This window comes from Penicillium rubens, assembly GCF_028828025.1.
Source record: "Penicillium rubens strain IBT 27055 chromosome Unknown utg000001l_segment0_segment0, whole genome shotgun sequence".
NCBI classification, from domain to species: Eukaryota; Fungi; Ascomycota; class Eurotiomycetes; order Eurotiales; family Aspergillaceae; genus Penicillium; species Penicillium rubens.
The window spans coordinates 1-27,775 of NW_026890599.1; the positions used below are offsets into that span (position 1 = coordinate 1).

A 27,775-nucleotide genomic window follows, 5' to 3' on the forward strand; every position below is an offset into this window, starting at 1 on the left:
CTAAGCCCTAAGCCTAAGCCCTAAGCCTAAGCCTAAGCCCTAGCCTAAGCCTAAGTCGTCTCACGTCACTTTTCTGTCACTACATCCTATGAGGATTTCCAAGGTTACTCTCCTTTCTGATATAATTATGATATATCACAACATCACTTCGTAGTAATGAGGATTGTCCAGTCACAGTAATTCATCCTTTGCGAAGGACACATTTAACTGGGAGGCTGAAGGAGCATTCGCATTTGCTATTGCCAGCCGTAAACCGCATTTTACTAAACTACACTTCCACCAACTCACTTTTCATACATTTAGGTTCACGCAAGTAAGCAGTATTTCGAATTGCCAATATTCACAAGGTATCCAAATTGAGGTTGTCCGTAGGACGATGGTTGTCGCATTTTTTCGCGTGGCGTAAGGCCTAATTGGGTGTTTACGACAACTGTTCTCCTGGCTTCTAGTAGGAAAGCTTCGTGGCGAACCCCAATTTATCGTGCACTGATCCCGGCCAAACCTATAGAGTCTGATCTTCGCCCCGTTGGTCGTTGTGGTTACGCTGTATAAAGTAAATACATACGCAGTCAGCTAAAAGATTGATAGGAGATGCTAGTCTCTGGTTGAAGTTCAGCCTAGTATACGAAGCGTCTACGACTCCATACGTTTACAGCAAGTGAACGATTGTTATGTAAGGTTATCTTTCGTTGCCATCCATTGAGAAACCATAGTGAACTTTTACATATTGTAGAGAGTGGCAATACGACATGCTTAGGGTAAACTCGAGAATAGCGAGGTTGCAAATACAGATAATCGGCTTATATATCCAGCTGAAGTCTTGTGAAAGTGATACAATGGCACTACTTTGGTATATTGGCCTCTCATCTTATGATGTCCCCCTGTTACTTGCTCCCTAGCCTTGGATAGGGACTATAGGTTATCGACAATAAGCATAAGATCAGATCAGGTACCAAAGTTCCGACAAAATAAAGCGCGTTCGTTAACCACCTCCTTACGGCTTATGACCTCAGATCTCTGGTGAGCGCAATCCTTGCCACAATCACCCACGCCTCGTGGCTGATGACCTCAAATTTTATCGACCTGACCAACCTAAATGTTTTGAATAACCGATCACAACGACGTATGCTTGCCACAGTCTCTGAGTTACGTACTTCATGCGTCAGAATAATTTAGACAAATACCACGGCTAAACTCCGACTATATAATGATTAACTTGAACGACAGTTTTAGGAGTTCAACCACTAGTATATATTCTGAACGCCTCAGCCTCCTTTACGGCAAAATCGCGTTGAAACATTGCACACAAAACTGCTCAAATTACATAATGTCGAACCCCGCCGAAAGAATCGCAGAAGATAATTATGAAAGGGAAAATGATGCTTCGCCCGTGCCAGGAAACGTCATAGATAGCTCCTATGCCGAAGAGCCCAACCCGAACCTGAGAGATAAAGTCCCTATCCAGCCAGACGACCAGTCATTCGAAGATCCAATGCAACCTCCTTATTCCAATTCTGACCAGCAGCTTGGTAAGACCATCTTCTACAATTTTACAGTTTAAGTGACTAACACGTTACAGAGAAGGACGAGAGCGAAGCCATCGACAAGTCCAATGTGTTAAGGGGAGAGCGTCTCCGTCATGCAAAGCCTAGAACGGCGAACAGATACAATGAGGGGCCAGATGAAAATGATCTACCGGCCGGGGCGGAGTGATTCGCAATCGTGTTTCTATCAGTTTGTACGGGATCACCCATATATTGAATGGGTAGACACTCTACCTCGCGCGGATGTTTAGCTGTCTATACATGTTATAAATAAGACCGGTAGTGCTTAGAGATAACAATGAATTGAGGCAATTGATGTTGACGTCAGAGATGAATATGCCATGTTGAATGAACAGAAAAGCCCTAGAAAGGAGTGTTCGACTTCGAAGCTACGTTGAATAGCGACCAAAGTAGGTAAGAAAGTAATCAAAAGCGCTGCAATCTAGGTGATGCCTCAATAGTCGTCGCCACGGCTGATCACTTCCTTGCATGATTCTCGCAACAGAATAGTCTAGAAAGTTTTAGTATCGCGGGATGTCTCATGAAGAAGGTTTTACAAACATGTTCGAACTGCGCAGAATACGATCCTCTAACGTCCATCAAAGGCTGGTAGACCTCGACATACCCGTTAGATACAAGGTTGTTCATCTGTCCTTTGTAAGCAGATGATTTCTATAGTAGAACGAGGGACACTCACACCAGCCAGGTAACTTTCAACGCCAAGCCGTTCAAGATAGCGGCGACAGAAGACAAGTGATCCGAAATTTTCATTGATTTTCTGATAGAGGGATTTGGCGCTGGCAAGGTGCGATGTGATCCGTTTCGGTGCGGATGGGTCTTTACCATAACCATAGACCCCAGGCTAAAGAATTCCGTGAATATGTGACGACTGCAGGGAACGAGGATAAAACATACCCCGTCAAAAAGATAGCCACGGCCAGTTGTCCCGAATGTCTCAATGGCAAATATCTCTCCCTCTTCCATCTTGGTGTTGTCATTGTTCTTGACAAATGGTATAGATTTCCCAGCGTGAATGCGATATTGCTCGATGTTGTGTCCAGTGATGTTGCGCACAGCCTTGACAGGAAACGTCCGACCATTGATGTCAACCTCATAGCTTTCCATGGCTTCTTGTATGGCAGCGCTGACATCGCTAATACGGACATCGACCCCCGCATTCTAAGAGTGGTCAGCGGTAAGTCTAGCATAAAAAACAAGAATTGCTTACCTTGATGCCGGTATTTGTAGCGTCCTTGACAGCAGCAAGCAGATTATCATAGGTTGGGTCGAATGACATTGTGAAAGCACTGTCCACAATCCAGCCGTTTATGTGAACGCCAAAATCGACTTTCATCACATCGCTTGAGTCGAGGACCACCTCCCTTTGGCCCGGGTTCGGTGTATAGTGTGCAACACAATTGTTGAGTGACAGTCCCGTAGGGAAGCCCAATCCGGATATGAGGCCTTGCCCAGTATCTAGGCCGGCATTATCGAGCAACGCTCTAACGCCATCCTCGATTCCCATAGCAATCTCCGTGAGGGTCTGGCCAGGACGCACGCTCTCTTGGGTCCATCGTCGGACTTGGCGGTGTACCTCTGCAGCCTTCCGATAGTCATTCAAAAAGGTGTCATCTTCGATATGATGACGGGAGTGGTGTCGGACTTCATCGGCGGTTGTGCGGGCCACATTTTCGAGTCCCGGCTCATAGACTTGAGCCTCGCCATGTGGATACTGATGATCAGGGAATAGATCGGCAAGAGGGATTCGTGGAGGTGAAGATTGCTTCAACGCAGATGTCTTCTTCTTGGGCCTCTCTTTTTCTCTTCTTCGAATTTGTCGAGGGGGCTGTTTGCGGATTCAACGGCACGGCAGGAGCGCAGGATGTATTGTCGCCATCGGCATCATCATCTCCTTCTCCTTCTCCAAGTGTGCCATCACCATCCCGGGACCAATGGGCGCCCCGTGGTTCCCCACCAGTGGCAGTCGCCTTGGTTGAGCTGGGAGGAGCATCTGCTAAACGTCAGTCGACTTCGTCAGACGATTGTTGTGTGACTTACTACCACCTCCTTGGCTCTCATTCTCAGCTGTCTTAGAGCCCATATCGACATGAATAAAAGTGACTTAAGGACAATTGACTGTAAAGATTATCTATGAAGCAAAGTTCGGGTCCGCGGGTGTCCCCACAGTGTGATTATTGCTGGTTTGACTGGTTTGACTGGTTTGACTGGTTTGACTGGTTTGGCTGGTTTGACTGGTTTGACTGGTTCGCTAGATTTGCTGTGTTTGCCATTGTCGCTGGGCCCCTGAACGGAACGCGGTATACAACATAAGGGGCTATTCTTTTCCTTTTTGGGTTTTTTTTTCTCCAAAACAAAAAAAGACACCCGCCTAGAAGCCTTAGGAAGGCTGTGGCGACTTGGACGCTACTGTTCATGCCTAGGTGGAGATATACGATTCCTGGAGGAGTCATCAGGTGGACGATAACAACCTTAGAAAGAATCGATACACCGTTGGAATACTAAAAGACTCACAGCGAAAGGCAGAGAAAAGCAGATAGTGAAAAGTACATAGATACATAATGTATTCTTCATGTACGCAACATTCAAGTATTTGCCCTCATATGCTACGTACATTTCGATGTTAACCTTCCCCGCATTTTCTGCGATTCGCAATTCGACATGCATGTCCCGCCATCACATTAACCGATGGGCCGAAACTTCCAAGGTTCCTCTCAATGTTCATTACACTGAATTGGTGAGTCCCTCATATGAGTTCAAACAATAAAACATTGCGATCACGGTTCGGTGAGTAATCCTGTCCATGTGTAGAATTCAGAACTCCACGCTTGGCCACTTCGCTAACTTGTGCAGGCTGTCGCACCTGTCGTGCCCGAAAAGTGAGAAGCCATCTTCCCGCTCTAGAGGTCCTGATAGTCTAAAACATAACACAATTACACAGGTCAAATGCGACGAAACACCAGACGAATGCGGCAACTGTGCTCGATTGCGGCTGGTTTGTTCCGGCTACACAACACCTGTGAGGTCTCAAACAACAGGGGGTGAAATAGATCTGCGACATTCTACGAGAGTAAAAAGGACATATCGCTCCTGCACGGCATGTCGTGCTTCGAAAACCAAATGCTCCGGTGAGCGCCCATGCCAACGATGCCGCTGGAAATGTTCAACCGAATGTGTTTACGCCGAGTCTACTCAGCCCGCTTGGGTGCGCAGAGTCAACATGACCCAGACAGGCAGCCCAGACTTCTCTCTATCCCGACCCTCTATGTCTGAACAGTCTTTCGAGGAGACCCCACCCAGGCAAGCCAATCCGCCTAGCCTAATGGATACGCCATCTACGCCACAGGCTTTCCCTGGGAGTTCGTCATCTCCACTTGACTGGTGAGCTGTGAAGATCTTCGCTAATTTATCCCATCTGTTGGACTTCTGCTCACTCGCTATAGGTTGACTACCGATTACCTTCCCAGCTCACCAAGAATTGTGATGCTGGTCGAAGAGTACTTCAACAATATCCACCCTCTCCGTGCCTTTGCTTTTATACACAAGCCGTCTTTCCTACAACGATTGGATGGAGACGTTTTAGAGAACCATCACAACCATGCTCTTTTACATATTATCTGTGCATTAGGAGCCCAGTAAGCCCAATTGACTTCTCGAAGGCAGAGTCTTATGCTTAGTGGTTTTAGGTTTTATGCTCTGTCATACAGCGAGACTACAGCTCCACTTGAGCCCAAATTCGTCCTTCTTGCAGGCACTCAATGGGCCAAAATCTCCCAACGACTCATCCTTGACACCATAGATCGTGTGACTATTGAAAGTCTAATGGTGCGCCCTGCAACCCAAGCCCCTATATACTGCAACTAACGATATGGGAAGGCTTCCGTTCTGCTTCATGATTATGCAGTTCGATTGGGGAACTTCGCAAACGCGTTTATGCTGAGTGGACTTACTACACGAATGACCCAGGCCCTCCAGATCAATCTTGAATACAACACCGACATCCTCTGCCAGAATACTAATAACGGTCTTCCTGTCACTGCAAAAGAGTCTCGTCGGCGGTTGATGTGGAGCTGCTATATAATGGATGCGCTTGTTGGCAGCGGAGTAGACCAGCTGACGCTGATGGATGAAAGAGATGTCAAAATCCAGCTTCCATGCAATGAACGCAACTTCACTCAGCAAGTCCCCTGCCTTACCGAGACTTTATATCCTGGAAGTTGGCTCAAGATCCTACCGGATGATTTAGATACAAAGACTCTGTCCCCCAACATGGGAATAATGGCGTATTTCATTCGACATATCTCAATCCGCAAAAGGGTTCTAAGGTATTCTCCCCATGGGATCTTATATTCCTTTTCTTGAAACTTACTGTTGAACAAGATATATCAAGCATTTGGGAGACGCTATGGTTCCGTGGGACCCTGCATCGGAATTTGCGCTTCTAGATGCAGATTGCCGGGCATGGTACGACTCTCTACCAGCAAGTCTACAATTCACACCCGATGCAATGTACATTCGCAAAGAAACATATCAATTAGGAGCCCTATGTTTGCTCCATTGTGCGCACTATCAAACTGTCTGCGACCTATATCGACTAGGTGCCCCTGCGCTTTACAAACTCCGAGCTGCTTTCGACTTCCCTCCTGAACAAGCGGACTTCCTTCAGCATCTCCAGCAAGTGCTCTTTGATGCAGCTCGGGCTTTGGCAACCATTATTGGACAGGCAGCTTTGCATGGTCCTCAAACTTTGGCAGACTCCTGGCTTCCCACCATCGCATATGACAGCTGCCGGATCATGGTATATCATTTGACTCAGATCCTTGATCCACGCTCCGAGAATGCAAAGGCGCTTGCGCTAGCCACCATTCCCCTCCTACACAGCAATATCAACGCATTGAAGTCAATGGGATCACTCAATGCAATCGCCAGCACACTCGTCAGTCCTTTGTAGGCTTTTATTTTAATGGGACTCGTTGCTAATCTACCTGCCAGTCCTCTGCAGCAGAAACAATGCTTGATCGTTCTGGTATTGAGTCCGAGGTTGTCAGGCAGAACATCATACCCGATGACCCCTATCAATCAACTGAGGAGGAAGACACGAGGTAAAGATGGCTGTTTCTTGAAAATGCTATTTACTTGCTAAAGGTGGATTATAGTACCAATCTTCGAGGATCCCCAGTTCAAAGTGCGCCGGATTACGTCCTCAATCCGCTGACGATTTTCCGAATGGCACGCAAATCTATACCAGAGCGACATGCCCCGGAAAGGGCGAGCACTACGTCGGCACCTAATAGTGTCCTTTCTGAGAATAGGGTTTCTCCTTGCGAGCTTGCTGGCTCCTCCAGGACAGATCAACCTGAGTTAGGAGTTGACCAATCGAGCCTTGAGGAGCTACAAACTTTATTCATGTCCGATCTCGGATGGGCGTGGCAGCCCGCAGACACGGCAGTCGGATCAGGAACAGAGGGAGCTGGACTCTTGCCATGGGCAGGTGGATATCCCGTCGCTCAAACACAACCCTGGTTGCCTGTGTTTCCATTCCCCCAGCAGGGCTGACAGCGTCCGGGGTATATTTTCCCTTTATAGATGATAGCATCTTTGATATGGTCCTTTGAAAGAACGTCTAATCCATGATGAGCACAACACCCATCGGAGCAGTAGGCGTTGGAATAACAAGTATAATTTCAGACACAATAGGTTGTACTTGACACAGCAATCTACACATTCACTCAGCGTCCAAGGGACAGACAGGAGGAGTGTCATTAACCTGGATACCTCCGCGCTTCTTCTCCAAAGTATCGTGGTATGGGAGTTTCCATCCTCCTTCTGATTCCGGAGCCGAAAGCCAAAGTCGCATCAAATGCCGTCGTCGGGCAGGCCGACCATCCTCATCAACCGCCCCAGGTGGATGATCGGTGTAGGCAGTTCGTGCATGGAAGACATGTGTATTACTCAAGAATTGAATATCACCTGGAGCTAGGATCATGTGTAGTGATAGCTCAGCGCAGGTGTTCTCAAATACCTCTAAGGCATGTTTCTGTCTGTCTGACAAAGGGGGTATGCATGCATCAGGCCCTGAGTTGAAACGTGCTAATGATGTCACGTTCATAGGATCGAACCTTGCGTAGACTCGTGGGCTGGGGCTGCTGGTGTCGTTTTCGAGGTAAAGGATGCTACCTCGAATCCACTCTTCCTCACCTTCGGATGTTTCGCCCTTCCGGTCAAAATACCAGTTGGGCTCACATAGTGTTCGTACCACATCAGGATGTCTCTCCTGTAGTACGTTGAATACATGATGCGTGGAGGCAATGTCTGACTCCCCGCCAGAGAGCGATTTGGCGATACAAAGGAGGCCAACAAGATCGGCTCCATCCGTGTGAAAGTATTGACTAATAAATTAACATTTGATCCATAACCAGTATGAGTAGTTACGTACCGAGCATTTGTTCGGTAGATTCGAACTCTGTCAGTTTTGGTCGGATCTTCTCCCAAGTCCTTGACATGACCCAGTACATGCCCTCGGCCGTTTTGACTGACGAAGTAGCCTAGGTATGTTCCAAGGCCCATATACGCTGTTGCGCACTTCTGAAGATCCCATTCCTGTACAGGAAGTCCTCTAAAAAGGAAGAATCCTTTGCCATTAATTAGATCTTGTCGAAGCGCTTCCAGCCGCCCGGACAAATTGGGCAAAGGGAAATTTGCCTATGGACAAGTTAGTTTCGGTCGTATGCGTCATATTCTCGCGGATAATCACACCTTCGATATTCCAGTCAAAGGACCCCCACCCTGGATGAACTGATCTGTAGCATGGCTGATCTCCGCAACCTCATCTGCGTTGAAGCGATGAGTCCAAAGTTCAGGGCGCTCGCGATAATCTTCGGGTTTCCACACTGTAGGCCCTGTATGAATCTTTGGGAAATCTGCATAGGGCCGAACCTGTGAATACACCGGGGGTGCTGGCCGGATGTTTTGAACCCATCTGGGAACACAGAGAGCTTGACTGGGCGCGACAGAGTCTGTGAGCCAGTAGCTTCCACAAGTCCGGGGGCCATGATTCAATGAGATATGACGTGAATGAATGATAATAGTAATTCTTACTTCAGGAATCTGTTTGCCAGTCAGTGTCCTTGAATGAAGAGGTTGATCCGTCATCAGAAATCGACGTTGCTATATATACTCTCACTCCGCGGTTTCTCGGCTCGTCGTCCCGATCGGCTTCGGCCTATCGCTTCATTGCTGGTACCTCGTCCCTTGCGATTTGCAAGTCCATGTCGAAGTTATTAACGATGGGGAGAATTTGATTACAGCACTATGTAATCTGATCCAATCAAGACCCAAGGCCATGTGCATTTAATGGACAACCCGAACTCCAATGCTTGCTTGACGGCCTGTCGGCCAACAAGCCGAGATATGCCAAACTGGCGTCACGCAATATAACCCCATGTAATCGAAAGATTTGGCGAATTAGAGAGTTGATAAAGGAAATCTCGACGCTGTGGCATTCATATCGGAATTTGAAAAGTAGTATTATGTATGTATGCTTCAATGAACATATACTCCGAGTTCCTCACAGTATTGCTCCAATTTAATGCCCAGAATGGACCCGTCATTAACTTATCATTAATTCTACTCTTTCATATGTCGGTTCCGGTCATCAAAGCCTGCAGCCGATGTCTCAATATCCGGTCGCTTAGTGCCAGCTCGGCCTGAGCATGACGCTGACTTCAGTGAGTTACTCTGAGTTCTCTCCTCGCCATACAAAGGTAGAGTATTTAGGTCGACAAGGTACATATACCAATAAAAAGTTCCTATAGTTTGCATTAGTCTAGGTGCTTTATTCGTGAGAATGAGTGATACTGACCACAAAATACACCGCCGCCGATGATATTTCCTAATAAGGCTGGGATGATACCTTTCCAGATGTAAAAGCCGATTGTAATCTGTGGCGCCCCAAGCCAAATGCCCAATGGAATGAATGTCATGTTTGCAACGACGTGGTCGAAGCCCAGGGAAACAAAAGCGAATGTGGGCAACCAGATTCCAATGATTTTGGAGGCCAGATCACGGCCTTGGATACCAAAAAAGCAAGCTAAGCATACTAGCCAGTTACATCCAATGCCACGCAGGAATATCATGTGGAAATCAGGGGTGACCTGCTTTTTTATGGCAAAGGAAATAACAGCGGACCTGAATGGCTCTGCGGAAAAAGCATTTCCATCTATAGAACATTAGTCATATTGTTTTACAATAGGGAAGCGAAATCCGTACAGCCGAAGATAATAGCCACGATAAATAAAGATCCGGCGAGGTTGCCAATGAATGTCACAGCCCAGTGAATCAGCATTCTTGACCAAGTTAGGCGCCGATGGAGCACTGCTAATGTAGTAAACTAGTACATGTTAGTCGCCCGCAACAGTCTGATTTGTGCGTAGACATACCATAAATGATCCAGTGCAAAGGTCTGCACTTGTTAGGAGGATCATACACAGCCCGTAAGGAAACACCAGGGCGCCGATTGTTCGTATCAAACCCGGTGCATTGTCTTGAAACCATGGTGTGGCAGTGGTACTAAGGGTAGTCCCACAAGCGAATGCAAGTAAACAACCAGCTGATACTGCACTAAAAAACACCTTGTCCAGCCGCATATTCCCTTTATGTGCCCCCGTTCCTGAGACGGCTTCAGTCACCTCTCGAGGCGAGAGTGCATCGAAGGTCATTTTGATCAGAGACAATGTCAGTTTGGCGATAATGGCTTGATTCTCGTGAATGTTTTAACTCCAGAGAGCTAGGGAAGATATATCATTGTGGCAAGAGAATTCTCTGCGATGAATGGCTTATCTCTCACCCAGCGGAATCCCGAATATTCCCTACCCTCGGCATGCTTCAAATCTAGACTTAACGAGATTATTGAACTCAGATAAGAGTTTTGACATTGTTGAAACGATGACTGGTTAGAGAGCAAGTTCACAAAGTAGAGATCATCGAGTTAAAAGGGAATGAGTTATCAGAGTCAGGGGTCTTGGCAAGATAAGGGTTGTCCTCGAGATCCTACATCTCCGCGGATGTAGTTAATGGAAAATACCCTATGCCTGCTAATTCGTACTAGTAGAGTACTATACGGCGTATCATCCCAAATGTTAGATGGCTACAACATTGGGTTGCACCTTTTACATTTATGTAAAGCCTCCGGATGTACTCCGTACATGTAGCCACTGTACATACTAGCCTCATTATCGCGGTATACTGACCCGGAAATACCTTTGTGCTTCCATGTGTGACCAGCCAGGTCTACAGGCAAAGCATGAAGCTAAAGCAAGAGAGTGCTATTGTTCAAGTAACTAAAGACAGAGAAGAAAGAAGGAAGGAGAGCAAAGTCTGGCGAGCTGTCGAAAGCTTAATCAAACCAGGCTATGCAAACGATGCAAACTCTTTCCTCTCTCGCTAAACGAGCAAACAATCAAGAAGAGCAAACAAAGGAAACTAATCTATCATCTGACATGTGATAATGCAGATCGTCACACCATGTGACCTACTGAACTTCAATAAATCCACAACAGCGAAATCAATCCTACTCGTCACTCGTCGCTCGTACCATCAGGCCGAAAACCCAGTATTCATTTTTCATCAGGACACACCTTGGATTGGGTGGTTCTGGGGAGAGTACCTAGGTAGGTATTGGTCATGAAATGTCAGAGTAGTGGCCGATGCATTGTGCGGATCCATAAGCACGATCCCACAAGCCGTCCGACTATAGTGATCAAGACATTGACCACATGTGTCACGTGCACCACAAGCACCCATTAAGCACAAGGAAGCCAAGCATGACACGAGAAGCAAGATGTTGCCGGCCGCGTAAGAACTTCATGATGTCACTCCAAGTATGGTCTATGGTCTTCCCGCAATATCGCAGGTGACAAAACGTGGAGACATCGAGACTCTTTCTAGAAGGAAAATGACTAGTCATGCTTTATGATAATGGACACGGTATTTATAAAGTGGCGACATAGTAGCGAAGTGATTTGCGCCGAATGATGGGGAACTGGAACCAGTTGACCCCAATATAAGTGAAGTGACCTCGGGAGACGCGTCGGTTGATTTGCTTATCTTGTGGATTGCCTCGGTGCCTCAGCATAAATAATAATCCTCAACCAACTTGCCCATTCATTCATTCGTCTTCTCTGAATTGCATTTTGATAATGCTTTGGACTATAGCGTGTTAATAATTTGGCTGAGAAAGAAGGGGGGACTCATCTGGATTGTTTTCGTTTTCTTGGTCTGCCTTTTCGGTCCTTACCTAGGTAGAAGCTAAGAAAGGGGCTTAGGGACTATACATATGTATATAATAGACCAAAGCATATTATGTAGGTATCTATATCTACATTACCTAGCCCTTAGATTTCTCTATTCTAGAGAAGCTGATCTAGATCATCTTTAGAAATGTGAGACATGTGGTCTTCCTCGCGAGAATATGCCGATTATATTCGGATACATTTTCGGCCAGTCCGCAGCAGCTTGCCCTACAATTCTCTCCATCCCCGACTGTCAGATGAAAAAGGCTACATAACACTACCCTCTTATCCCCAGTTACGGGTTCACCCCCACGGCCCCCGAGTTTCGGTTGGTCTCGGTAATAACGGGAGTTCCGAATGGGATCTCCTCCGTCGAAGGAAACAAGGATATCCTAACAGCGCTAATCCATATAAGGTAAGGCTTGCTAGCGAAATGTCTTGGCTAGCGTATGGTGCGTTTACACTCTCGTGGGGGGGGGAACTTTGGAATGCGGAGACGTGGGGGAACACGGGGAAACATGGGGAAACCCAGGAATAGAGTTGATGACGTGGGGTGGTGCAATGGACCCTACAGGATATATATATATCTCGGTATATTCTATATGGCTTGAGACGGGAGGCCAAGGTAAACAGATTCTCCTATGCAAGACCCCACCATGTCCAAACCAGATGTTGTTCACAATGAAGCGGCAGATCACCAGAAGGAGGACAAGCTGGTGGACAGTAGTGGCATTGTACGCGTCCCCTTGACCGAAGAAGACAGCAAGCGCATCTGCCGCAAGACCGACCGAACTATTCTTGTTGTGCTCGTCTGGGTCTACTTCCTGCAGATTCTCGATAAGACAGTCCTGGGATACGGTGCAACATTCGGTTTACAGGAAGACACAGGCCTTACCGGCAACGAATATTCACTCGTTGGCTCTATCGCACCCATCGCACAACTTGCCTGGCAGCCCTTTTCTTCATACCTGATTGTCAAGGTTCCCCACAAGATCCTTATGCCAGTGCTATGCCTTGGATGGGGTATTGCACAGACATGCATGGCAGCATGCCACAACTTCGGCACCTTGATGGCGGCTCGATTTTTTCTCGGTCTGTTTGAGGCGGGGTGTCTCCCTCTCTTTGGTGTCATCACAAGTCAATGGTACCGCCGTGCAGAGCAACCGATACGGATCGCTGCGTGGTATAGTACAAATGGCCTAGCAACTATCGTCGCAGCTGCTTTATCGTATGGATTGGCACAGATAGAGTCGCACGTTCTCGATTCATGGCAGATGTAAGATGTCAACCCGTCCCATCCCCAAGAGTGGTACATTCTAACTGCGTCTTAGCATATTTCTCGTGGTTGGCTTGATAACTGTCGCATCTGCCCCAATCGTCTACTGGCGCTTGGACACCGATATATCCACCGCTCGCTTCCTCAGTGAGGAGGAGAAAGCCCAAGGGATGGAGCGCTTGCGAGCTAACCAGACTGGAACCGGAAATACCGAGTTCAAGTTCGGTCACGTCCTCGAGGCCTGCTTAGAGCCCAAAACGTATCTCTGGATCGGAATGGCAATGCTCCTCAACATTGGTGCCAGCGTGACCAATGTCTTCGGTCCGCTGATTTTAAGCGGCCTTGGCTACGATAAATACAGGACAACTCTGCTGACCATGCCATTTGGCGCGTTGCAATTCGTCATCATTCTGCTGGCAAGTTATCTTGCCCAAAGCGCTCGTGTGAAGGGCGTCATCATCGCGGCTTTCATGCTGCCCGTGATAGCCGGTCTAGCAATTCTGTATGCAGTGCCTCGGACTAAGTCTGTGCAGGGCCAGTTACTTGCTGGCTACTATCTACTCGCATTCCTATTTGGGGGCAATCCATTGATTGTGACCTGGATCATCGGTAACACGGCAGGCACCACTAAGAAGTCCGTTATCATGAGTTTCTTCAACGCAGCAACCTCGGCAGGAAATATCGTTGGCCCGTTGCTCTTCAATGAGAAAGACAAGCCAGCCTACCACCCAGGCCTGCGGGCATGCCTGGGAATTTTCTGTACCTTGGCCGCTGTTGTTTTTATTCAGTGGGGAAATCTATGGTTCCTTAACAAACAACAAGCCCGCCGACGTGTACAGAATGGCAAGAGAGCTGAGATAATCGACCTTTCGATGCAAAATAATTATCAAGACACGCAGAATAACCTGGAGGAGACCGGACATGAGACTGTGCAAATTGGGGATAATGCGTTCCAAGATCTGACCGATCGGGAAAATGATGAGTTTGTATATATCTATTGAGGCTAGTCACCGTTAGCTGTCCAATATATGCCAGTTCCCGCATACTATCGCCAAGTGAGTAGTGTCTCATTCTTGGGTGGACTGAACTTGAGGCCTCAGGCCACATTTAGTGCCTGAGTCACCAGAACACGACCTCAGTACCGGTGCATGTGGACTTCTTTCCCTTCCCTCGTTTCTCTTGCCCACTACTTCTATTTCCCCGCGTTCTCTGTGCGCTCCGTCTCCATCAAGTTGAGCCTTCGAAGTTTTATTTTCACCCTGCCTATCCTGATCTCAGCTGCATTCCCTAGACAGGGTAGGATAGGGGAGATTTTCATCTCCTGCCTAGACGGGATGGGATATATTTCACCCCTGCCGGGATGAGATATATTCCCACCTCTTGCCCATCCTGACCCCTGCTGCATTTTCTAGGGAGTGTGGGATATGGATATCTTCAGGTTTGGTGTATTCTCATTTGCCTACAAAGGGATAGAGAAGCAAACAATCCAAACCGTCCAGACCACATCAGTTTACCGCGTGTTGACCGTTCAAACTACAATATGTAGCTTGGAGTCGGACATTACCAGTTGAGGATCGAATGCCTTCGAGGCTAGCACTCAAATTGAATAAGACTCATAGCACATGGAAATTTGGTCGAGAACTGAAGCGTGGGCATGATCCGGGAAAACAGGGTTATATATTGGAACCCAGGCTAGGTATGTAGTCTATCTCGCAGTTTAACCATTGTGATAAACTTCCCGACTGCTGACTTGTTAGGAGTATTGTTATTGAGGTATCATACATCTTTTATTGGAGTCTTTTTGCGCAATACGACCATATAGTGGACATCATCGGCCATAAGAAAAATTCTTACGAACCCTGCGCGCACGTTTGATTCTCTTGGTGGGGTCTCGAACATGCAAATGCGACAGGGCGATGACTTTCGGACTCGGACTCGGCTCTCAGATTTCAAATTAGCCGGACTCGAAACCCCTGGAAGACTAGGATCTTAGGATCTCTAGATTCCCAGAGTAACATGAAGTGAGCAAATACAGGAAGATTCTCTCCACACATGGGGAGAACTGGTGAATCACATACCTTTGCCATGATTTGTCTGGTTTCATATCACAAACCTGGAGACAGGTCTCGGAGTCGGAACCAGCTGAAAACAACGACAAGCTGACCCGAGATTGGATGTCCGAACTGTCCTAATCTGACAAAGAAAGCGAGCCTCGGCACATTGATATGTACCGGTCCCCGTCGCTGCTAACTGGAGTATGAATTTTGCGGAGAAAATCTTGTCCCGATTGTTCAGGAGTGATACCCTATAGACCCCTATAGACCCTTCATTGCAATCCGCGAAGTCACACATTGGTTGTACCAGCCTGTATAGAGCCAGTGAAACCCGAACTGCACAATGACAGGTGATCTTCAGCACACCGGGGAGCCGATTGCCATTGTGGGAAGTGCTTGCCGCTTTCCTGGTGATGCAACAACACCTTCCAAGCTATGGGATCTGCTAAGAGCACCTCGAGATGTTCTGAGAGAAATCCCAGAAACTCGCTTTAGCACCAAAGCGTTTTACCACCCCGATGGGCTTCACCATGGCACAACGAATGTTCGGCATTCCTATCTATTGTCCGACGATCATCGACTGTTTGACGCCCAATTCTTTGGAACCAAACCAGTGGAAGCAAACTCGATTGATCCGCAACAAAGGCTGTTGCTAGAGACCGTTTACGAGGGGCTTGAAACGTCGGGCATCCCTATGGAAAAGCTACAAGGGTCAAACACCGGTGTATATGTTGGTTTGATGACCAATGACTACGCCGATATGTTGGGTCGGGATGTGCAGAACTTTCCCACTTATTTCGCATCGGGAACTGCTCGAAGCATCCTATCCAACCGAGTCTCCTACTTTTTCGACTGGCGCGGGCCTTCCATGACCATCGACACGGCGTGTTCCTCGAGTCTGATTGCCCTACACCAGGCTGTACAGAGCCTACGAAGTGGCGAAACTGACGTTGCAGTGGCAGCAGGCACCAACCTTCTGCTGGGACCAGAGCAATACATCGCAGAGAGCAAGCTGAAGATGCTTTCCCCGACGGGCCGCTCGCGCATGCGGGATAAAGGCGCAGATGGATACGCGCGTGGTGATGGAATTGCTGCCGTCATACTCAAACCATTGAGTGCAGCATTGGCCAATGGTGATCACGTCGAATGCATCGTTCGGGAGACAGGCGCCAATCAAGACGGTCGCACCAAAGGAATTACGATGCCCAACCCGGTCGCCCAAGCAGACCTTATTAGGACTACGTACGCTCGAGCTGGACTCGATCTTTCCAAGCCCACTGACCGACCCCAATATTTCGAAGCCCATGGTACTGGTAAGTAGTCGAATTATGCTTAGGGTCAGGGATTTTAGGCGCTAACAAAATCAGGAACTCCAGCAGGTGATCCAGTCGAGGCGGAGGCCATCAGCACTGCATTCTTTGGACAAGCAGCCAATTATCAACGCGACGGCAACCAGGAGGACCCCTTGTATGTTGGGTCCATTAAAACAGTGATTGGTCACACCGAGGGAACGGCGGGATTAGCAGCCGTCCTCAAAGCATCACTTGCTTTACAACATGCCGTCATACCGCCAAACCTGTTGCTCAACGAGCTGAGCTCCACGGTTCTCCCCTTCTATAATGACCTTGAAATCCTTCAAGTTGCGAAAGAATGGCCACAGCTTCCGCATAACACGCCTCGTCGTGCTAGTGTCAATAGCTTTGGCTTTGGTGGTGCAAATGCCCATGCAATTTTGGAAGCCTTCGATGCGCGTCTACTGGACCGCGCTCACACCGGCCCAGATGGCAGCTCCACAGCGGTGTCACCCTTCAATTTCTCCGCCTCATCCGAAAAGTCGCTTCTTGCCAATGTTGCAGCGTACTCGACATATTTGCGAAATAATCCGGATATCAATATGCGTGATTTGTCATGGACATTGAACTGTCGGCGTTCCACACTCCCAGTACGGTTGTCCGTGTCTGCATCAAGCCCAGTAGAGCTTGCTGCAAGGCTGGATGAAGCAGTAGCGTCCTCAGCAGTAACACCAAGCACGCAAACGGGAAATATTCGCGAACCGAAACTCCTTGGAGTGTTCACAGGCCAAGGAGCACAGTGGGCAAGGATGGGTGCTGGATTGCTCGAAACATCACCCATGGTAAGTGATTGCATCGCTCGTCTCGATCGGTCTTTGCAGGAACTACCCACTGAGCATCGCCCGGTTTGGTCGCTGAGGGATGAGCTTCTTAAAGACAAGTCCTATTCTCGCATTGGCGAGGCGGCGTTTTCGCAACCTCTTTGTACCGCGATTCAGATTGCACTGGTCCAGCTTCTCCGGGCAGCCAATCTGAGACTCACTGCAGTCGTTGGCCATTCTTCTGGGGAGATTGCCGCAGCGTATGCCGCGGGATATCTCAACGAACAGGATGCTATCCGCATTGCCTATTACCGTGGATGGTCTCTTCAATATGCAACCGACCAAGGAGGACAAGAAGGGGCAATGATGGCTGCGGGAACATCGTTTGAAGATGCAATGGAGCTTTGCGAGATGCCGTCACTCGAGAACAGAATTTGCGTGGCGGCTAGCAACTCCTCCGCCAGCGTCACACTTTCCGGAGACGCCGATGCCATCAACGAGGCCAAGGAAATCCTTGAAGACGAGAAGAAATTTGCTCGCTTGTTGAAAGTTGACAAAGCTTATCACTCACATCACATGCTTTCCTGCGCAGCTCCTTATATCGCAGCGATCCGAAAATGTGGTGTAACTATCCAGCGTCCACCGAGCGGTAGTGCTACTTGGGTGTCCAGCGTACATGGCGAGAATATTGATGACGTGGATGACAGCCTTGTCGACACTTACTGGAGCAACAACATGGTCAAGCCCGTACTATTCTCCCAGGCCGTCACTTACGCAGTTGGTGCAGCGGGACCATTCGACATGGCTTTGGAGATTGGTCCTCACCCATCATTGAAAGGGCCCGCAATGGAAACAATCCAAGAAGTGTCTGGTGAGACAGTGCCTTACGCCGGGACTTTGAACCGTGGCCGAAATGACAGCGAGGCTTTCTCATCCGCTCTGGGTGCCCTATGGGTTGCATTGGGTGAGAGTGTTGTGGACTTCGCAGGGTTTGGAATGAAAGCAACGCAAAAGCAAAACACTCGAACCCCAAAGCTCATCAAGGGCCTTCCATCGTATTCTTGGGACCATGATCGTATTTATTGGCACGAGTCTCGATCATCTACCGCAATGCGCACTGAAAGGGAACCGTTTCACCCTTTACTGGGTGTAAAGTGCCCTGACGGGACAGACAATGAGTTGCGCTGGCGGAACTATCTACACCCTAGGGAAGTTCCTTGGCTGGGTCATCACCAGGTCCAAGGTCAAATGGTATTCCCTGCGGCTGGCTATATATCGGCAGCGGCTGAGTCTGTCATCCAAAAGTATGGCCTGGGTTCTGTGCAACTGATCGACTTCCATGACGTGATCATCGGACAAGCGTTGGTGCTCGAAGAGGACGGAGGGGTGGAAACAATATTCAGACTTTCAATCGATCAAGTTCAACCGAATCGCGTCTTTGCGTCCTTTACCTGTCATTCCGCCGCCAATAAGGGGTCATCCAACATGTCTCTTCACGCATCTGCCACCCTGCAAATTGTTTTGGGCGACCCCAAACACGATATACTGCCACCATACTCCCAGCCGCGAGGTTCATTTCTGGATCTGGAAGCCGACCGGTTCTACAAGTCAGTTTCAGGGCTTGGGTTTGGCTACACCGGCCCCTTCCAGGCCCTTTCCAACTTGCGCAGAAAGATGGACGAGGCATCGGGTTTGATCGCTGTCCCAGTACATCCCGACACGGAACGACCATTGATCATTCACCCAGCCTCTCTTGATGGAGCCATTCAGTCCATTATGCTTGCTTATTCCTTCCCAGGCGACGGACGTCTACGGACCCTTTACCTTCCCACTCGAATCGACAGGCTCCGCCTCAACCCGACCGCCTGCGTCGCTCTCGGTGCCCCTGGTGCACATCTGCCCTTTTATTCTGCGGTCACCGATGCCCGCTTCGCCGATCTCTCTGGCGATGTTGACATTCTTTCCGCAGACGGGAGCCACACTTTGCTTCAATTGGAAGGACTTCATACCACACCGTTGAGTCCATTGACATCAGCAAATGATGTTCCCTTTTTCACCGAAGTGATCTGGGATGTTGATAGGCCGGGGCAGTTAAAGAAAGGCGAAGGCATGCACGACCATTCCATGGCCATGGATCTCGAACGCGTCGCGCATTTTTACTTCAGAAAACTCCAAAATTCACTCCAGCACTCCGATCGTGCAAATGCTTCATGGAATCATACGCACCTTCTCTCATATGTGGAACACTGTACGAAGTCTGTTGCCAATGGGAAACATAGATTCGCAAAGCAGGAATGGGCCAATGACACCATAGCCGATATTGCTCCAATTCTGGATCGGTGAGAATTATTTGCCCTGGCCGACATTGAAGCACACTGACTGATTTACGTAGCCATTCCGACAGTGCCGACATCAAAGCGCTGTGTGCAGTTGGCGAAAACCTTGCTGCTGTCATTGCGGGAGATATGAATTTGCTTGAAATTCTGGTGCAAGACAATATATTAGCGGAATTCTACGCCAAAACACTTGGGATAGGCGCATATCTGGATGCTGTTGCTCAAGCAGCTCGGCAGATCAGCCACAGGTATCCCCATGTTAACGTTTTGGAGATCGGTTAGTCCACGCACATTTTCCAAAATGTGTTCCATACTAATGTATTATAGGAGCCGGCGCTGGTGTTACTTCAAATAGGGTCATTCGTGCAATGGGCCCTTCCTTTGCATCATACACATACACCGATATCTTGGATTCGCAGTTTGATGACGCACGCGAAAGATTCTCGGATTATCAATCCAGGATGGCTTTCAAGGTGTTGGACATCGAGAAGGATATCGGGGAACAAGGCTACGAAGAGGCTTGTTTCGACCTTGTTGTTGCTCCACTCGCCCTGTATGCCACTAGAAAGCTTGAAGCCACCCTCACAAATGTACGCCGGCTGCTCAAGCCTGGTGGGTACCTGGTTATGCTCGAACTCACCGACCCTGATGTCATGCGCTTCGGGCTCGTTCTCGGTGGCCTACCGGGCTGGTGGTTAGGCTACGAGGAAGGAAGAACATTATCACCATGTGTATCGGAGGACAAATGGGAAGGACTGATGCAGAAGGCTGGATTTTCTAGGTTCGAAGCCCTGGTATCGCCTTCCAGAACGTCGCCTCTGCCATTTTGTGTCATGGTCACCCAAGCTGTCGATCACCGTGTGGACTTCCTTCGTGATCCACTGGCGGCGAATCACATACCACTGGATGTGGACTCGTTGACAATCATCGGAGGGAAAACATCCTTGACTGCCGATATGGTAGCCGATATCAAAACTGCTGTGCGTCCCCACTACAGCAATATCTACACAGCCAGTTCTTTAGATGATCTTGTCTCAGCAAGCTTGCCCGTGATGGGGTCAGTGATTAGTCTGATTGAATTGGATGCACCAGTCCTCAAAAACATGTCTCCAGAGAATCTGAAGTCATTCCAGGAGCTCTTCAAGCAAAGCAAGAATGTTCTATGGCTGGGACACGGTGCCCAAGGAGAAAACCCCTATGGCAACATGTTTTCAGGAGTCCAACGTACCTTGGCCATGGAGATGACTCACCTCCATATCCACTTCCTCAACCTCCATTCCCTCCACGACGCTGATGTGAATATAATTGCGACAAAGCTCCTCCATTTGGAAGCTGCCGAAATTTGGGATCAAAGTGGACAGCTCGATGGGATATTGTGGTCTAACGAGAGGGAGCTGTTGCTGGAGAATGGACACTTCAAAATTCCTCGATTCCGCCTCAATTCTGCTCGGAATGATCGATACAATTCGTCAAGGCGTCTCATCATTAAAGAGGTCGAACCCGCCGGCTCCGTGGTCACCATTCATCCAACTGAAATTGGATATCAAATTGAAGAAAAGGACCCTCAATCCTCGCCCTCTTTCCCGGATGATGTGCATATCGACGTGACTCACTCTATGCTCCGTGCCGTGCGCATTACTGCATCTGACAATTGTTTCTTGGTGGTTGGGAAGAATAGGTGGAATGATGAGCGTGTGATTGCCCTGTCGCACACTCTGGACTCTCAAATCCATGTGCCGCGTGCTCTGGCGGTGCCATGTGGAGATTCCGATGACCTAGCTATGCGATCGATGTTCACCCTCTATTTCCATTTCCTTGCTCTCTCTATGCTGGAACAGCTTCGATCGGGAACGACATTGGCTGTGTTGGACCCTGATTTCTCCCTGTCACCCGTCCTTACGAAATACGCTAGCGAAAAGGGTGTCCAACTTGTGCTTTTGACAACAAGGGAAGGTCATTGCTCGTGGCCGTGGGTCCGAATCCACCCGAACGCCACCCGGCGTGAAGTGTTAAGCAAGTTACCTGGCAATATTTCACGTCTTGTCAATATGAGTGGCGGCGTCGATGTGACTGCCCTCCTGAAGACATGCTTGCCGACAGACTGTCATTTCGCAAGCGAGAGTACTCTGACTGCGAGATGCTCCCAATCTCAGTACACCTCGGATAGAGGCCAATTGGCTGTGCAACTGCAGAATACCTGGTCGAGAGCACAATACGACCTGATGCCAGTCCGCAAGTTTGCTCATCTAGGACTCGAGGACCTGATTCGCGCACAATCGCCGCTTGCAGAGCAGTCTTTAATTGCATGGGGTCAATCGCAGCTTGCTGTCCAGGTTCGCCCTGCTACCAAACAAGTCGGATTCTCAAAAGACAAAACCTACTGGCTAGTTGGACTGACAGGTGGGCTCGGTCTGTCACTTTGTCAGTGGATGATCGGACAGGGAGCACGCTACATCGCGCTATCAAGTCGAAATCCAAACATTGATGACCAATGGCTGCAGAGAATGGCTACTAATGGCTGCACTGTGCGGGTCTTTTCCAAGTAAGCTCTTCTGTTTTACATTAGTCGCGCTCGCTAACAGATCCAGTGACATAACGAACAGGGAATCCGTTCAGGCAACGTATCGCAATATCAGTGAAACGATGCCTCCCATCGCTGGTGTTGCACAAGGTGCCATGGTCCTTCAGGACACAATGTTTATTGATTTAGATCTCCCTCGCCTCGAGAAGGTTCTCCGTCCTAAAGTTGAAGGTAGTTTATTACTAGACGAGTTGTTCCCAGAGGATACGTTGGATTTCATGGTTTTCTTTTCATCCATGGCTGCGATGACCGGAAACCCCGGTCAGGTTGCGTACAATGCCGCGAATATGTTTATGGCGAGTCTTGCAGCCCAACGCCGAAACCGTGGCTTGGCAGCACATGCGATTAACATCGGCGCGATTGTTGGTAACGGCTATGTGACCAGAGAGCTGAACATGGGCCAACAATCTTATCTTTACCGAGTCGGCCATTCCTGGATGTCTGAGCAAGACTTCCATGAGGTGTTTGCCGAGGGTGTACTGTCTTGCATGGAGCGGGTAGGAAGCGCTGAATTGTGCTGTGGACTCAGAATTGACGATGATGAGTCAAAGAGTTGGGCTTCTAACCCAATGTTTCAACACCTGGTCTATAAGTCTAGCAATCTTGTGGTGGCAGACAAGAAAAGGGAAACCTGGCGTGTTGATAAAAACACGTTTGTTCGAGGCAACTTCGCATGAGGAAGCCATGGAGATCTTGCAAGGTACGGGCATCGCAAATTCTACATCCAGTTGAAACTAATTCTTTAGATGGCTTTGTGTTGAAGCTCCAGTCAGCACTTCAGGCTGATCCCAACAAGCCCATGTTAGACATGAGTCCAGATGATCTTGGTGTTGATTCATTGATCGCCGTTGACCTTCGATCGTGGTTCCTCAAGGAGTTGGGGGTCGACATGCCGGTGCTAAAAATATTCAACGCGGCTTCCATTCGTGAGCTCTTGGTCACTGCGGCTGGAGTTGTGCCAGAAGCTTTGATTCCCAATTTGGTTTCCGGCGAACAGACTGTAAAGTCGCTGGTTCATCCGCCCATTCCTCCGGTGCCTGCACCAGCTTCCCCTGCAGACTTGCCCGTGGATATAATATTCCCAGAGACCAGAGCCAGTTCCGTGGAACCAAAGATTGCTCTTCCGGACGCGACAAATGCTTACAGTGGCAGCTCGGCAACGTCTTTAATCACTGGAGACTCGAATTCTGACAACAACGACGACACTTCCTCTTCCATTTTTACTGACGACAGCGAAATCGGATTCCCGAAACGTGAAATCCAAAGAACGGTCCCAATGTCCTACGGACAGTCGCGCTTTTGGTTCCTAGAGCATCTGGTCGAGGACAAGGCAGCATTCAACATTACACCGACGTTTGAGTTGTCTGGTCATCTAAACATTGCGGAATTTGCGCATGCTGTGCAAGCCGCGGGACAACATCACGAAGCCTTACGTACTTTCTTCTTCACTGACAATGAGCGGAACCATATGCAAGGAGTCTGGACGAGATCCTCCTTGCAATTGGAGCACGTTGCAATCTCGGACGAGAGAGAAGTTGAAGAGGCCTCGAAGCAGATGGAGGCACATGTGTTCAATCTCTCTGATGGCGAGGTCATGCGTGTTCGGCTGCTTTCGCTCAACCCAGAAAAACACTGGATAATATTCGGCTTCCACCACATCAACATGGATGGCATTAGCTTCGAAGTATTTTGGTCAGACGTGGAAAAGGCATATCAAGGCCAACCCCTTTCCGAAGATGGACTTCAATATCCAGACTTCACCCTGCGGCAGCTTCGCGAATACGAAGAGGGCACCTGGGCAGGGGATCTCGCCTATTGGCGGGCACAATATACAGAGATTCAACCCGCAATTCCCCTTCTTCCGTTTGCTCTACAACCCATGCGTCCCAAGGTTGCTCAATTCGGGTCTCATACTGCCCAGATTCGTCTCGACGTCAGCTTGACGGATTCAATTGACCGGTGTTGCCGGATGTTCAAATCAACACCCTTCCACTTCCATTTGGCAGTCTGGAAGACTCTTCTTCTACGGTTCTTCGATATGAACGATGTCTGCATCGGCCTCGGAGATGGAAATCGTACAGAAGCCGATATCCTGCGGAGCATGGGGCTCTTCTTGAACCTCCTTCCTGTGAAGTTTTCTCAACAGCCGGGCCAATCATTTGGGGAATCTCTCAAAGAGGTCCGGAATGTCACGCAGGCTGCATTTTCCCACTCGCGTGTGCCGTTCGATGTGATATTGACGGAACTCAACGTTCCGCGGTCCGCATCACACAATCCACTATGCCAAACGCTCTTCAACTATCGACCCAAGGTCGAACAATCACGGAGCTTCTGTGGTTGCGTGGCCAATGGCGCACTCTTGGGTGGCGGCGAGACTTCTTTCGACCTGGGTCTAGATGTTGGCAACGTCGGTGCCGGTGAGACGCTAATTCACCTGTCTGTTCAGAAGAGCTTGTATGGCATGGAGCATGCGGAAATTCTTCTCAGTTCCTATGTCAACATCCTCCGGTCTTTTCTTCGAAACCCAGCGACTCGGGTGACCTGGCCGGAGTTACATTCCAAAGATGACATCCAGAGGGCACTGGCTGCGGGCCGAGGCAAGTTAATTACCCCTTGGTCGTTGTAGGTCTTTTGCTAAATATAGTGTTATACAGGACCTGAGCTCCGAGAGGAATGGTCTGTGACTATAGTCCACCGACTGGATGAGGTTGCCTTGCGCTATCCGGACCGTGTCGCACTGAAGGACCCCCATGGGGGGTCCTTGACTTATGTTGAAGTCCAGTGTCGGATCAATGTTATCGCCAACGAACTTCTACGCAACGGAGTTGGTTCAACAACCCGGGTTGGGGTTTTCCAGTCCCCAAGTGCAGACTTGATATGTTCTCTCATGGCCATCTTGCGCGTCGGCGGTGCTTATATTCCATTGGACAAAAAGGTGGGGATGGACAGGCTCGCGATGATCATGAAAGAAACGCAAGCATCGATGGTATTGCTTGATACAAACTCCATGTCCGACTACGCCCTTTTGCGCACCACGGCGAAACCCATCGACGTATCTACCCTAAACGGCTCTACGGCACGTGCCGTTCCAAATATGGCTGTTCCAAGCCAGACAGCAGTAATCATGTATACCAGTGGATCAACTGGCGTCCCAAAGGGGATTATGATTGCCCATTCAGCATATGCTCATCACATCCAGTCATCCAGTGTGGTCTGGAAACTTAAGGAGGGAAACGAGACCATCCTGCATCAATCATCGTATGCGTGGGATGCGTCTTTGTGGCAGATCATGGTCTCTCTATGCTCTGGTGCGACCCTTGTGATTGCATCTGAACTGACGCGAGGCGACCCCGTTGCTCTCACAAGACTCGTCGCATCGGAGAATGTGACATGCACCCTTGCCACGCCCACGGAATATCTCCTTTGGCTGCGTCATGGTCGCTCCCACCTGACTAACTCTCGTTTGTCAACGGCTCTATCCGGTGGTGAATACATACCAAGTGGCCTGATCAAAGAGATCAAAAGTCTTCGGCGACCGGACCTCAGACTGATCAATGCTTATGGGCCGGCGGAGATCAGCGTTGCGTGCTCGAGCAGCGAAGTTCGGTACAATCTAGATTCTACATCGACATCTCTTTATACTCTACCAAACTACTCTGTTTACATTGTAGACACAAACTTGAACCCTGTTCCTATCGGAGTTCCTGGTGAAGTGGTCGTTGGTGGCGCAGGAGTTGCCCAGGGTTATCTTGACGGCACTAAAACAACTGAACGGTTTACAAATGATCGGTACGCGAGCAAGCTTTTCCAGGAGAAGAACTGGACTACAATCCACCGCACTGGGGACCGCGGAAAGCTCAATCGTGATGGTGGCCTTATTCTCCTCGGGCGCATGGACGGGGATAACCAAATCAAACTAAGGGGAATGCGGATGAATATTGAAGAAATCGAGGCGGCAATCGTCAATTCTTCGGCTGGGGCTATCACACAAGCTGTGGTATCTGTTCGTTCAGACGCGACTGATCAATTCCTTGTTGCCTTTGCCATAATGGCCAACGCACACGAAAATGCCCTTCAATTTCTCACCCGCCTTTCCCAAGAACTGCCATTGCCGGCTCATATGAAACCCGCTGCTATCATTCCAGTCGAAACTATTCCCCAAAATACTTCAGGCAAAACTGATCGCGTCGCAGTCAGTTCGTTTCCCATTCCGTTAGTTTCTTCCCAGCTGCCGGACGACAGCACCCTGACGGCGTTTGAACAGTCACTGCGTCAGCTCTGGCAACAGGCACTGCCACAGGAACTTAGAAGCTTTCACTCAATCAATTCCCAATCTGACTTTTTCCACGTTGGTGGAAGCTCCCTCGCCCTTGTCAACCTGCAGGCTCTGATCAAGGAGAACTTTGGTGTGTCTATGGCATTATATCAACTTTTTGAGGCCAGCAGTCTACGTGGAATGGCGGCCAGGATTCAAGATATATCTGGTACCGCACTTGAACATGCGGTGAATTGGCATGCAGAAGTTGAAGTCGCCTCCAACATCGCTTCACCGCTCAATTATGGCGGCACTCACATCGTCGCCTCGGGGGTCACGACAGTGGTGCTTACCGGGGCCACGGGTTTCCTTGGCAAGGAAATACTCCGAGGACTCTTAGAAGATGAAAAGGTCTCATCCGTCCATTGTCTTGCTGTCAGAAGACGATCCTCTGGTTTATCTGAACTATTTTCCCATCCGAAAGTTCATTTACATTATGGTGATCTCGGGGCTCCTCGACTAGGACTATCTGAATCTGAGACAAGATCGATATTTTCCTGTGCAGACATTGTTATTCACAATGGCGCAGACGTGTCGTTCATGAAAACATATCAGACCCTCAAGCTGATCAATGTGGCGTCTACAAAGGAACTCGTCAAACTTGCACTGCCCCGGCGTATTCCGTTCCATTTCGTCTCGTCGGCTGGGGTTGCACGACTTGCTGCGCAAGAAAGCTTTGGGGAGGTGTCTGTATCGCCCTATCCTCCTCCATCCCGACCAACAGATGGGTATATCGCTGCAAAGTGGGTGAGCGAAGTCTATCTCGAGCGCGTCAACTGCCAATTTGGTCTGCCGGTGTGGATACACCGCCCATCGAGCATCACCGGTACCGATGCGCCTGAACTTGATCTCATGGGTAATGTCATGCGGTTCATCAAAGAAATTCAGAAAGTGCCAGACTCGAGCTCATGGTCCGGGGGGTTCGATCTCATTTCCGTCCAGTCGGCCGCAAGCCAATTGCTCGAAGCCGTTCACCAATCCGGTACTGCCGAAGCCGGAGAGACTGTGACTTATCTTTATGAATCCGGCGAGATGAAGATTGGACGTGATGAGGTTATGCCCTTAATGGAATCGGGCTCGGGCCAACAGTTTCAAATTGTTTCGCTTGGCGAGTGGGTGGATGCTGCTGAACAAGCAGGAATGAGTGTGTTGCTAGGAGAGTATTTGCGCCGGGCCCCCGAGGGCCAAGTGCTCCTTCCCAGGTTGATTAAAAGTAATGGATTTCCCGAGGATGAATGAGGATGAATGA

The 27,775-nt window shown here is 49.0% G+C and overlaps 7 protein-coding genes across 7 annotated transcripts; 4 read left to right on the forward strand and 3 right to left on the reverse strand.

Moving 5' to 3' along the window:
• Positions 1-1,327: 1,327 nt before the first annotated feature.
• N7525_000001 (uncharacterized protein) lies at positions 1,328-1,713 on the forward strand (the record flags this gene model as incomplete). The annotated part of the gene is made up of 2 exons (XM_061211438.1): positions 1,328-1,529; positions 1,580-1,713. 2 exons carry the CDS (start codon positions 1,328-1,330, stop codon positions 1,711-1,713), a joined length of 336 nt encoding a protein of 111 aa, XP_061070664.1.
• Positions 1,714-1,998: 285 nt separating this feature from the next.
• Positions 1,999-3,645, reverse strand: N7525_000002 (uncharacterized protein; the record flags this gene model as incomplete). Its single annotated transcript, XM_061211439.1, has 6 exons — positions 1,999-2,055; positions 2,242-2,406; positions 2,460-2,723; positions 2,773-3,276; positions 3,335-3,555; positions 3,603-3,645. 6 exons carry the CDS (start codon positions 3,643-3,645, stop codon positions 1,999-2,001), a joined length of 1,254 nt encoding a protein of 417 aa, XP_061070665.1.
• Positions 3,646-4,782: 1,137 nt separating this feature from the next.
• Positions 4,783-7,118, forward strand: N7525_000003 (fungal specific transcription factor domain-containing protein; the record flags this gene model as incomplete). The annotated part of the gene is made up of 7 exons (XM_061211440.1): positions 4,783-4,943; positions 5,006-5,197; positions 5,249-5,387; positions 5,439-5,887; positions 5,943-6,498; positions 6,555-6,664; positions 6,719-7,118. 7 exons carry the CDS (start codon positions 4,783-4,785, stop codon positions 7,116-7,118), a joined length of 2,007 nt encoding a protein of 668 aa, XP_061070666.1.
• Positions 7,119-7,287: 169 nt separating this feature from the next.
• N7525_000004 (TauD/TfdA family dioxygenase) lies at positions 7,288-8,614 on the reverse strand (the record flags this gene model as incomplete). The annotated part of the gene is made up of 4 exons (XM_061211441.1): positions 7,288-7,951; positions 7,999-8,264; positions 8,319-8,461; positions 8,509-8,614. 4 exons carry the CDS (start codon positions 8,612-8,614, stop codon positions 7,288-7,290), a joined length of 1,179 nt encoding a protein of 392 aa, XP_061070667.1.
• Positions 8,615-9,188: 574 nt separating this feature from the next.
• N7525_000005 (formate/nitrite transporter family protein) lies at positions 9,189-10,279 on the reverse strand (the record flags this gene model as incomplete). Its single annotated transcript, XM_002559953.1, has 4 exons — positions 9,189-9,370; positions 9,424-9,780; positions 9,831-9,951; positions 10,001-10,279. 4 exons carry the CDS (start codon positions 10,277-10,279, stop codon positions 9,189-9,191), a joined length of 939 nt encoding a protein of 312 aa, XP_002559999.1.
• Positions 10,280-12,507: 2,228 nt separating this feature from the next.
• Positions 12,508-14,128, forward strand: N7525_000006 (putative MFS transporter; the record flags this gene model as incomplete). Its single annotated transcript, XM_002559955.1, has 2 exons — positions 12,508-13,127; positions 13,183-14,128. The coding sequence occupies 2 exons, from the start codon at positions 12,508-12,510 to the stop codon at positions 14,126-14,128; spliced, it is 1,566 nt and encodes a 521-aa protein (XP_002560001.1).
• A 1,396-nt stretch (positions 14,129-15,524) lies between these two features.
• On the forward strand, positions 15,525-27,765 carry N7525_000007 (uncharacterized protein; the record flags this gene model as incomplete). The annotated part of the gene is made up of 8 exons (XM_061211442.1): positions 15,525-16,494; positions 16,549-19,633; positions 19,687-19,907; positions 19,958-22,172; positions 22,219-22,819; positions 22,875-22,911; positions 22,958-24,808; positions 24,866-27,765. The coding sequence occupies 8 exons, from the start codon at positions 15,525-15,527 to the stop codon at positions 27,763-27,765; spliced, it is 11,880 nt and encodes a 3,959-aa protein (XP_061070668.1).
• Between the last annotated feature and the right edge of the window lie 10 nt (positions 27,766-27,775).